Source organism: Lygodium microphyllum, chromosome 21, assembly GCF_053477565.2.
Source record: "Lygodium microphyllum isolate KBCC chromosome 21, Lygodium_microphyllum_v1.1.10, whole genome shotgun sequence".
Taxonomy (NCBI): Eukaryota; Viridiplantae; Streptophyta; class Polypodiopsida; order Schizaeales; family Lygodiaceae; genus Lygodium; species Lygodium microphyllum.
Genome location: NC_141155.1, coordinates 24,536,389 through 24,549,219, shown reverse-complemented (window position 1 = coordinate 24,549,219; position 12,831 = coordinate 24,536,389). Strand labels below are relative to the sequence as shown.

Genomic DNA, 12,831 nt, shown 5'->3' with positions numbered 1-12,831 from the left:
TAGAGTCCCTTTGGTGCCCATCAGCATGCACTATACCCTTGCTAAGAATTTGATCGCTATCATAGGACCAATAAATATTACCTAAACAACTAGAGCCCCAATTATTCTTGTCTCACTATAAGGGGAAACCTTCCTTGTATGATTGACCTCTTGTCTAGGTGGTGGTTTATACACTAGATGGCAATTAAATGATTGGATGGAACTCATTAATACAAGATTGGGGAAGAGTCCATTTCAACATCAATACCACATTCTATCATGATACATTTTTCAATCACAATGACAATTAGCCACACTCAATAAAGCCCTTAGCACAAAATTTTCTGCAAGAGTTCACCACATGATCAAGATCCCAATCAGGGTTGTTAAAAATATAATTTGCAATTGCATAATAAGATAACTCCATGCCATTTTGAAGAAGAAAGTCCAAGAGCCTTTTTGAAGGAGAAACCTTTGTGATTTGAGACAATCCAAGAATCCTCAATGGTGACTTACATTTGCCTAGAGATTTCTTAGGCATTCCCACACTTGTTGTTGCTGAGCATGGAGAGGAGCTGAAGGAATTTCAGGAGCAAAGGATACTACATCACAAATTGAACCCCTTGACCCTATAAACAACCTTCTTCTTTTCCTCTTCTGCGTGTCCACATTTGGGGAGCCTTGAACACATTTGGAATGAATGTAAAAAGGAAGAGGATCAAAATCTAACACTATGAAAACACAAAAGACTGTGAGAGAGATTCACACCTATCTTCTTAGGAATAAAGGATATTTCATGTGATTCATTGAATATTGGATTATGAAATGTATTTCAACCATGGAATGGTGGGGGTTTAGCTAAGAGGAGTGTGTGTAAAATGGTTGTTTTCTTTAAATGTGTCATTTTATCAAAAGGGATCTTAGGAGGAAATTGACCCAAGACCAATTCTCAAATTGCCTAGAGCTAGACCTATATAATGAAAGGTCTCCCCAAGTGACTCACATTGATTAATATACTACTAGAGGAAGAAATCAAATCATAAGTATAAAATAAAGGTGACTTAAGACTACCCATAGGTTGGTGTGACTAGCAAGGTATAAGAGTCTACAATATAGTAATTCTATATATGTACAGATGTTATGACTTTATGGGATCTTATTACTAGAGCATCAGATAGGAGTTATGCATATGGCATAGTTACAATGAAATGATGTAAGGAATCCTTGGATCATGCATTGTACTAGTGTGGAGATACATGTGTTAATATCTAAGATAGTGGTCGTGAAGAAGGATCTTAATGAGATGTGGTGGTTTGAGATGGTTGTTTAAAATATGTATTGCTCTATGCATTTTTTCACTTTTATTTACCAAAGGATTTTCTTGAGTTTGATCTAGAGGTCTTGAATCTGGTTTTGCTATGGGATAACTTTTTTTATACCTTTCCCCTACTTCCTTAATTAACTAGTTTATGAATTTTGCTTCACTTTACTTCTTGGATGTCCAATATCAAATCTTCTAGTTTTGGCATATCACCATAATTATGCAAGTCAAATGCATCTTGGTAACCTTATTCCTCACTCGCACACTTTACTCAGCCTCTCAATCATACATATCCATGCAAAAGAATGTCTCTATCATAGTGAAGCCTACCATAGCTTACCCCTAAGCTTATTGCAACCCACCCTAGCCTACCCTTGGCCTAGTTTTGTATAGCCTACGTACTATAGCATAGCTTACCGAGCATAAAATAGCCTATGTCTAGCCTACATGCAGCCTATAGTACACCTATATTTAGGTTGCACCTACACTTAGCCTAGCTTATGTACCCTTAGCCTAGCCAAGCCAAATCCTAGCTTGGCAAAGCTTAATATCATAGCATTGCCCAATCTAGTATAGAATGTCTTATACCTAGCCTACAATTCGCTTGTACTTAGCCAATGCCTACACTTAGTATATGTTTTGCCTACACTTAGCCTATGCCTATTATATGCTTATTCATTGATTGGCACAACCTATGGCTCAACAATACAATATGAAAAAAAATGGACTCAAAAATTGGCATTTTAGCATGCAGAGAAGAATTATAGTAAAAGAATCCTCTTCTCTCTCCATGTATCCAACCTTGTTTTGCCTTTTTAATATTGACCATAAAGGATTTTCGCATGTTCCTTCTCTCTCCTCATTCAATAGCTCTTTTTCAACCAAATTTTATATTTAAACGAAGTGTGATTATTGGTTTTCAATGCAAAATGATCAGTAGATGTGAATTTTTTTAAAAAGAAAACAAGAAAATTAAAACTTTAGAAGTTTCTTTTAAGATCTTCACAGGAGCTTTTGGTCAAGAAACAAAATTGTTGGTCAATTTTCTCATTTTTTTAGAAATGTATTTGGAGGTAAATTTGAATCTTCTAAAAATCTAAAATCTCTTGGATATCACTTCTCTCAAAGCTCTTCTGGCCCATTCAACATCTCTCCAAGCTATATTGTATCCTCTTCTTTGTGTTCATCCAACTTACCTTCAAAATACTAAGCTACCCTATTTCCTTTGGCCTCTCTTGCATTCTTCTCTTTTTTCATTCCAAAGAAAATTTCACTTAGCTAGATTGTTTAACCACATTGATATGTCTCTCAATTGAGCTCACATATATAATCAATAATATTCACTCTATGCAGTCTATCTATGTCTAAGGAGTTTGCCTTTACATAGTTAACTATCCCATTTCCATTTATATCTTTGAGTGTCTATCTAGCCTACCTTCACACAATAAGCTACTCCATTTCCTTTGGTCTCTCTTGCATTCTTCTCTTTATTCACTCCATAAACTCACATTCACTAAGCTAGATTGTTTAACTCCATTGACATGTCTCAAACTTGAGCTCATAGTCAAACAACTATATCCGATCTAAGCAGTCTATATATGCCTTCTTGACCATTACGTTCTATGGCTAGTTGGACTTGATAAGTTGGGTAGCTTTTTGAATGGCAAGTGTTGTATTAGTATTTAAATTAGGACAACAAAACCTTGGAGTAAATCATTTTAGGGAAAAAGGTAGTCATTGAGGACATAGAAGTTATTGCCACCTTCCATGAGCCAAATGTTAGTTGATTTGCATTCCAAGTTAGCACCTTGGTCCAAATGGTACATCATTTATTGGAACTATGGTGAAATAGTAAAAGGTCAAGACTCAATGCCCACCTTGAGAAGATGGAACAAGAGACAAAATGGAGAATGGAAAGCCAATCTACCATTCAAATTCATGTTATATTATGCCAAATTGTGGTATGAAAATCACTCACCAAAGATAAGATTGGAGAGGAGAGATCTATTGACCTTTGTCTAAAGAGAGAATTAATCGATATTGTGCTAATTTTGAGATTTCTCTAGAGTTAAACTAATGTGGAAGAGAAAAATATAGATTCTAAGACCCTGACTTCTACTATGAGGTTTCGTGCAGGAAACATGGAGTTTTAAAGTTTTGGTGATCAAGGTGATATGAATGATAGAGTCACATAGGGTTTTGGCCTATAATTAGAGCCGATATGGCGAAGAGAATATGAAAATATAGAAATTGAGAGATTTTTGGCAACAAATCTAGGTTTTTACCTATTTTGACTCAAAGAGTTTGTTTTGGAGTGTTCTAACCTCCTTAGGCTTCTTGGCAAGAAAATGGTTTCTTATAATATCATTTGCAAATAGCTTAGGGCCTTTGTCTAGTCTTTCACTTGATGGGTGATGTACATGTTTACCTTCTACCTTTTATAATCTATCTACTTTTCATACTTATAGGTGCATTTCATATGTAAATGTAATAGTATGGATGTGTATCATCTTGAGAAGAATACTCGGAGAAAGAATGGCACTTTTTGTTGGTACTTTTTATTTCAAGCATCATATAATATTATTTGGTAAATTATTTGACTATTTGACATGAAGGATGAAACTCACCTTTATGAGCAACATAAGTTATAGAGCTACTTGTTCGTGTAAATGCTAATAAGATAAGCTCAAGATAATTATGGTATATCTCATACAAATCTAAGGGGAAAGAATGTAGAGAAGTGTGAACTAACTAAAGAAAGGAACAAACCAAATAAATGAGGTTTTTAACATACATAATTAATTGAATCAAACAATTGTGGGTGTTAACAATGAAAGGTGGAAATGGAATTATAGAAATGTGAACATGAGACCATAAAAACTAAATAGGGTGCAGTGATGATGGTTACAATGCTTCCAAGGAAGTTCATATGAGCTTTTTAGATTTGTTGCATTCCAAGCTAGATATTTCTTAGGAACATTGTTATTGAACTTTTGGATGCATCTAAGAGCTTGGTCATGTTTAGAATCTTGCCACATGGTTTGCTATCCTTTTTTGAAGGGCATATTGTATTTGAAGTCCCCCTTCACTTTGTAGGCCTTTTCCTATGCTCATGGTTGCATTTTGGTGGCAACAACATCTGTAAGCACCCTTATGAGGTTTAGTAAAGGACAATCAAATTGAGATGAAGTATTTTTCATATCTTAACTCAAAGGAATTTAAGTAGCTTCAAGGTGGTTTGAATAGATTGGAACATCTTGGAATTTTTAATTCTAGTTGCTATGGAATTTTGGACAATAGCACCGTGGATTTTTAGATCCCAATTGTTGAGAACTTTTGAATGCTATTGAGACAAATGGAGCAAACATGCAGACTGAATGTTTCTGTGTTGAAGATAAGTGTTCGAGACGTTAGCTTCATGTTTAGCCCAACAATGAGAAAGGAACAATGAAAAAGGAAAGCTCTACCAAGAAGTGTACAAAAAAAGCAAGGTTATATTTAATTGACCTAATAAGAAGGCTCATAGCTTGATAAGATCATGGTAATTTCATATGAAAGAGTAGCGCTAATAATACTAAGATCCTAATAGGGTATGTTGATATAGACATTACATTTGGCGCACATAATGGCAATTAATGTGAATACAATGATAAAGCTGATTAGATAATAATGATGATTTCATAAGGTATGGCCCTAATAATATTGCCATCCTATAGGGTGTATTGATGCAAAAATCACGTTAATATGAGGCGCACATTATAGAGAGAGGTTGATGGAAGGATTAAAGGTCTAATGAGTAAGCTAATGCTAGAATTTGGGCGATGATTGTGATATATTGGGGGTTAGTGGATCGAGATGCTTATGGGACTTGAGAAGATTGAGAAGGCTCCTTCCCAAAGGGGCAGGAGGGAATCCATGCGATGCTTGTGGCCTGTACATGTGGTTGTCGCTATGTGTTGGGGGGGAGATGATTCACTAATAAAGCATATGACATTAGTATCGATGTGGGGCCCACGGAAGCTTGGACCGTCCAATGCTGTGCTGGCCAACGAGATCCGGTTAAAACGACCGGCTGTAGCCTGTGGTTCGGTATATGAAGCTGTCGTCATCCCTGTATGAGAGCAGCTCCCTCTCTCTCTCTCTCTCTCGGAACCCAGTATCTGATCTGGATCTCGAGGACAGATCGCCATTGTCCTGATTCGATCTGCCGCTGCTGCCGTTCTCTGTAATCGCCTATCGTTAATCCCTGTAATTACCCAGCTAACATATTTCAATTTTTAACTCCAATCTCAGCTATGGCGCTCATCATCACAGATATGTGATACATACTTATGTCACAGCATGAGTAGTAGTATCAAATACACAGTAGAGTCTTAATATATGAGCAAAGCTGTGACTGCGCCATCTCTCTCAATATCATTAATCAGCTTTCAGTACTGCAGTTGATTTTAGCCATGTGTGGGTGATAAAATTCTATCGTCTTGTGCCTCGTATCTCTGCAGCTCATGACCTCGATCGGAATGGACTTGTATGGAGCCACGGATCACCACCATCATCAGCTGCAGCATCACAGTCACCATGATCGTCATCGTCCCCATCATGATCATAATCAATATGATCATCATGGGGATATTCATCCAGGTGATTTGCATGTGAGTAATAGTAATGGCGGAGGTGGGATCAGATTGGCAGGGGGAGGAGGAGGCTCATCATCAGGAGCTGGTATGAATAATTCTGCATCAGCGGCCGCCAAACAAAGGCTTCGTTGGACCCCCGAATTGCATGAGCAGTTCGTGAATGCAGTCACTCAGCTTGGCGGTGCCGACAGTAAGCCACCTTCGCCCTTTAATCATCCCCCTATCTAGTTTCTAATCAATTGAATTGAATCATTCATAATGGTGCCCCATTCTCATGCCATTAGTGCTACACAATTGAAAATATGTCAGTTTCTCCCTCTAACTTTACTTTGAATCACTCATCTCTCTCACACACCCTCCAAAAAGTTCACCGTTTCTAGATGAGTCTATTGATCAACAAGGTGCACACTCACATGATAGGCCTAATTCCAACTTAATCTCCTTGTGTGGTTTTCTTTGAATCATTCATTTTGCCATTGCTCATTCCACTACACAATTGAAATGGTAGTTTTTCCCTATTTTGATTTGTTCATCACTCCAATACACAATTGAAATCACGATTTCTCATGACAAGGTGCACACTCAAATAGGTGTTCCAAACTGGAGCTAATTAGCAAATGGTGTTAAAATCCAGTATTATATTGTATTCAATAAATTGCAATGGAGAAAGAGGGAGATACACATAAGCAACTTTATTGTAAAATCTTGAAAGACGTCCAACGCTCAAAGAATTGTAGTGAATTTGAGGAAAAGGGGCCATTGCCGGCCATTGGAAATTTACTAAGCATTTCCAAGGCTTAAGGAATGGGACCATTTAAGGAAAACAACCATTGCAAGAAGCCCAAGAACTCTAGCATAAGGCCATAGGCCAAAAACAAGTAAGAGATGCGCCAACAAGTAAAGTGAGCTGCCCGATGGTACAATCCTTGATCAAACTTCATTGCAAGTAAAGAATATGGCACTCCTCTAGCGTCCACGTCCTCAACTTGTTTTACAGTCAATGGTGTCGAGGGGTAAAGCTAGCTCAAATTTTAAGATTTGTATGGTTCAATATTAGTTTAGTGCATCTAGTATCTCAAGGGAGTCCCTCATTAACATGTGTGTGTCACATGGGTTCAACGCAAGGGATTTTCCAAATATCATTTTTTCATATTTTTACATTACAGAAGGGTGCCATATAAAGAGATAATTTGCCTCAAAAAACACAATTGTGTGTGTGTGTGTGTGTGTGTGTGTGTGTGAACAAGGAAGTGGCAATACAAGCCAACATATTGTACACAAAATCATGCTTTTTATAGTGAAATGAGTGGTCGTACATGAAAAAATCTTCCGTTAAAAAATACTAAAAGTTACAAGGTATATATAAGAGAGCCCCATTTGGATAACAATGAATTACATGATTAAAAAACAATGGAGTAAGAGAACCTGGTATGAGAGAGAGAGAGAGAGAGAGAGAGAGAGAGAGAGAGAGAGAGAGAGAGAGAGAGAGAGAGAGAGAGTTTGTGTGTGCATGCACATGCATGTGCACGTATCCATGCACATTTGCACGGTGTGCCATGTTTATATATTGTATGATAGTTTGAGATATTGTGGTGCAAATGACAACGATGTTAATTGATTGCATATGAGCAACCACTTTACATCTTCTATATCATATGCTAATAGAACGTGCTAACTTCTAGTAAGATAGAGCATTCAAAATAGTGACTTCTAATAAGATAAAGCATTCAAAATATTGATGCATTCAAAATAGTGATGCATGCAAAGTACCTTTATTCACATGACCCTAAGCTTGAGAGTAAAGAATCATGGATAGTTAAAAAATGTTGTTCATTGAAAGGTTGGTCCTTGGAACTTATATAAAGGACTAATTGTGATTGAAAAATAAAGTTTATTGATTGTGGTTTGTTAGCCATGGCTTCATGCATTATGTTTGCCCTTAGCATGGTCTAGAACCTTAAGTCTTAGTATTTTCACATGTGAAGCAGTCTTTAGATGCCTCGTGAAGCTATATGCCTCATGAAGTGTAGTTAGGTAGGCAATTTTTAGGCATGACCTAAAGAGATAATATGTGTGTCTTTCACATTTGGATCATGATTCTTGATCACGACCTATTGTATGATGGAATTTCTAGATAATCAATGCAATCTAACAATGGGCATCATGATTCATCTCTTTGTTTATGTTCCATTTCCAACGTACACTCTCATTTCTATCTCCGATTTGGCATTATTAGTATTGTAAAGTGTGGTTTTATGTCTCTATGTCATTGTATCTGAGTTTCTAGTTGATTGCCTGATATAACACTATGTATTTTCTACACTGCCTAAAGCAGTATACTCTATTTCTGTATGAGGCACTGCAATCCTATTTTGCATTCCACATAAATTAGGAGTTGTAACATGCTTAGAAAGGAATGTGCCCTTCTAATGAATATCAATGGCTTGCTAGCCTTGTAACTTGTTACAAAAAAGGCTAAGTTTAGCCACATACTAGCTAAGGCCCAGTTTTGAAGTAATATGCATATGCCACATTATGATTTGAGAATGTATGTCTAGTTGGCATGAAATCATTTGGATAATGTCTTATCTATAGCATCATCTTCTATGAAAATCATGTACCAATATTAGTCAAAGTAATGCATGTGGTGCCTACTTAGAGGCTCCTTGGAAGTCTTGGAAATCGAGCATTAAACAGTGTTGTGACCTAAAATAAAGCATGTTATTGATTTTCCAACATGCTAAAAATCTTTGAGATACATTTTGTTAGGAAATTGGTCTCAAGGCTGGTCATAGAAGTGTATATGCACATTAATATGTTTTGACCCTCGCTATTTATGTTGTTTCTTCTTAAATGCTAATTATAAATAATACAAAGTTTGCCATCATAGTCCTAGATATTATCTTATATATATAAATGGCCTGATAAGAGGCAAAATTTTGTGTAAAGGTTGTTTAAGCATGTTTCTCCTAAAAGATGGTGAGATAACAAAGGCTATAAATGACAATTGCTCTTTCATTGAACAATGTTAGAAATTAGAGGAATCATGTAATGAGAAAGTTCTAAGTCACCATGGTAAAATTTTGAAAGGTATATATGTCATACTTTATATTAATAAAGTGTGGATTTTGATTATTCCTAGTTTCTTGTGAAATTTAATGTAGTACATTGTTGGAACTTTAGGCAACATTACGCGCACACACTCATGCATGCATGCTTGCACTTGCATGTATACAAAATATATATATCCTCAATTTCACTTTAGAAGCAAACACACTTCCACATTAGAGTTCAACAATGAACAACAAAACCATGCTAAGCTAAATGTGAGTGTGGTTTGAAGGATTATAGGTGAACATTACAATATCTATTTATTGATTCCTTTTGTAGGAGCAACGCCTAAGGGAGTTCTTAAGATGATGGGCGTGCCAAGCTTAACCATATATCACATCAAAAGTCACCTACAAGTATGTTAAATAATTTAAAAGCATTGCCATATGTTAGTTGTCAACCATCCTCATCCATGGATAGTTATACAATTTTTGTCTTTGTGGTTTTAAATATGGAAAGTGCAACATTTAGTCCTATCATGTTAGTTTAGAAAGGACATCATGTCATCTCAATTTATGTTTTTCTATCAAAGAATGTTAACTCTCAACAAATGTGTTATTTTAACTAGGTTTAGTAAGAGAGTTCTATGGAGCTCAAATTTGTATAAATGATTGTTTACTATGAGTTAAAATTTCAAGTTTTCAAAAAATACATGTGCAAATGTGTTCGATTGGCATGTTATTGTTGCATCTACAGAAGTATCGACTTGCAAAATATATTCCAGAGTCCATGCCACATTCAACAGACGGTAAGTTTTATGTCTAAGACTTACAATTTTTCTTTTTCAAATTTCAAAAAACATAAAGCTTCATGCCATGTTTGGTATAAGGTATAACAAATGAACACGTGCAAAATTTTATGAAAGGTAACAATATGTTTAGGCCAAAACATTCTCTATACCTACTTCATTCAACTCTATGAATTGCATCTCAATTTCAATAAAGAATTCTCATGTCTTTACATTTCTCAAAATAATTTAGAAGTAAAACTTCATGCCATGTTTATTTGTTTTTCTTAATAAAAAATACATATACAAGAATCTTATCAATGTAAATATGCCAAAGTATTATACATAGTTATGGAACTAATTATCTGATTAAACATAATGAATTATATGTACAATTTAGAGCTATTTTTGTAAGCACAATCTCAATCATCACCACATACATATTCTATCATTTTCCTCAATTTATATACCTTTAGGTGAAGACTTTCTTGAAACATACATGAATAACAATGCCCTTAAGAAAGGTCCATTATTGTGCCTCTAAACATGACATTCCACATGCGACTAAGTCAATATTAACTATTTGCAGATGGACGAAAGGCCTCTTCAAACTTTAGTATGGATGATACACCTCCAACTCAGTGAGTCTATGAACTAATTTTTAAACAAAGAATATGGTTGCTAGGAATGTCATCACAAAATAATATTGAGCTAGTTCATCTTGATTTTATCCTTTTATAGAGGCATCCAATTAACTGAAACATTGCGACTTCATGTGGAAGTTCAAAAAAGGCTACAAGAGCAACTTGAGGTAACTTATTAGCCTTATTAAATGACATGTATAATTGTAATGTAAATCATGACAAAACAAATATTCTATGTATATTTTTGTAGTTGACTAGTTGACTATGGTCTTACTTATCCAATATGAATGTTATTTATTTCAAGGTGATGTATAGATTTAGATATTTAATGTAACATTTTATTTAAAATGATCATATGGAAAAAAAGGTGATTAAAATGCCATATCATAGTGATTATTTAGAATTTAGAATTCAGTTGTTTTTGCTTTAGGTACAACGACAACTACAATTACGAATAGAGGCACAAGGCAAATATTTGCAAAACATCATTGAGGAGCACGAGAAGCAAGGTAGGGCTACAAGTTGCTCCCCTGATCAAAAAAACAATGACAAATGTAATGCCAAAACACATCACTCCATTGGAGTTCCCATATCTCTTGGAAGAGAATCCAACTCTAAACAAGACTCTTCATCTTCAGAATTTAATGTTATTGATTATGAGGGAGAAAATCATGAAGAAGAAGAGGAGGATGGATCCTCTCACAATTCAGAGGGGGGTTCATCACCCCACAATTATGTAGACAATGTTGATGTAGGTTTCACTTTCATTTAGAAATGTGCTATGCTCATATGAGCAACAATATCATTGTCTTTTGCTACCTCATTTCATTTAATATGTATTTAAACCTATCAAGAAAAGCACAAACTAACTATACTTGGTCGAGCACCGTTCTTTACCACACAATTGATAAGAACCTACTATCCTTGAGCAAGGGACGTCTATAGAGCCACTAGTGTCATCAAAATAAGACCATCCTTAATAAATCACCAAGCATTTATTTTGTGTCATTAGTATGGCCTTACTTGGAAAATGAGAAGAAAATGGTATCTCAATCAATCATTGTGTAATGTGAACATATAAGATTTAATTTCTTATGAACTTTCAAGAATGAAGTAGTTGCATAGTTCCAATCAATACCAAAAGTTATCCAACGAAACGTTTACACAAAATGATGTTGTGCAATTATATTGCAAGGTACGTGACCACCACAATAACCAATATGCTATAAGAGAAAAAATGTTCATATAGCATTTATTTCACATTAGCTTTATGCACAATCCAAAACATGATACTTTTTTTCACTAAAGTGTACATTTTAGGAATGGTCCTCTTTGTTTCTAATATATAAGACTGTTATGAATCAATCCAGTGTTTGATTGACTTGAGAAAACTATATGAAGATAGAAATTTGGACTTGATAATCAAATTTTCAATTCTTTTTTTAGCATGACTTGGTTGAACATCTCATACACATGGGGGATATTTTGCCAAATATATATTATTTGAAACTTTTGAGATTTCTTATGTCGAGCTACTTTATCCCTACATTTCTCCATCTCTCTTTACTTGTCTCCTCTTTCAAATATTTATAGTCTTGTCACTCCTTTCTTCACCACTTTCTACAACCCTCTATTTTCAAGAATTTTGTCATTTTGTCACTCATCTCTATTCTCTCAAGCCTTCTACTCTCAAGAATATGTAAGTCTAGTAGCATGTGGATTCAACAAAAGGGATTTTTAAACCCCTTTGTATACTTTTTTTTACATATGGACCCAACATGATCATCCAAGATTCTTCAATCACATAACCCTTGAAATATGGCAATAACTTGCCATTTTCGAGTCATGAAAATCACTGACCCTAAGACTACTTGCTGGTGTAGAGTTACTAATGGTTGTCCTGAAAGTGTCCCAACTCTCACGCAAGGTGACCAACAAGAACATAGTCTTAAACAAATCATAAAATATGATCTTTTGAGATATCAACCAACTAGAAATAGTATTAAAATCAAGGAGATAGTTAGACATAGAAGCCCCCTTCTCCATGCAAAGATCAATGAGTTTCTTCAATAAGTATGCCTACAAAGTAGCACTTTCTTTCTCAAATAGGTTAGCAAGCTTTATCATTACACCAAATGCACCACCTTCCTTGTCTTTTACATTAAAATACATTAACTTTGAGAGTATCAACATGATAGTGGAACATGCCAGCTTGTCCACTTCTTTTATACATCAACATCCATGTCCTCAGGCTTAATATTGTTACATTTAATTGCCTTTACTTGCTTCTTTTGAACCAATGTCATAGATTTGCTCTTTCTAGTAAGAAAACTTGCTACCATCAAATTTTTCAACATTAAAGAATGAATTTTTAGAAGTGCATGAAGAAGTCGTAACAATTACAATATAACT

The 12,831-nt window shown here is 35.2% G+C and overlaps 1 protein-coding gene across 2 annotated transcripts; it reads left to right on the top strand.

Moving 5' to 3' along the window:
- The first annotated feature begins 5,401 nt into the window (after window positions 1-5,401).
- On the top strand, window positions 5,402-11,221 carry LOC148017822 (uncharacterized). Of its 2 annotated transcripts, none has more exons than XM_087662030.1 (7): window positions 5,402-5,525; window positions 5,803-6,127; window positions 9,328-9,404; window positions 9,745-9,796; window positions 10,365-10,416; window positions 10,517-10,586; window positions 10,850-11,221. In XM_087662030.1, the coding sequence occupies exons 2-7, from the start codon at window positions 5,806-5,808 to the stop codon at window positions 11,189-11,191; spliced, it is 915 nt and encodes a 304-aa protein (XP_087518156.1). In that variant the 5' UTR covers window positions 5,402-5,525; window positions 5,803-5,805; the 3' UTR covers window positions 11,192-11,221. The 2 variants fall into 2 exon arrangements, with proteins under 2 accessions (XP_087518156.1, XP_087518155.1); XM_087662029.1 differs by having other exon boundaries at window positions 5,410-5,548.
- The last annotated feature ends 1,610 nt before the right edge of the window (window positions 11,222-12,831 follow it).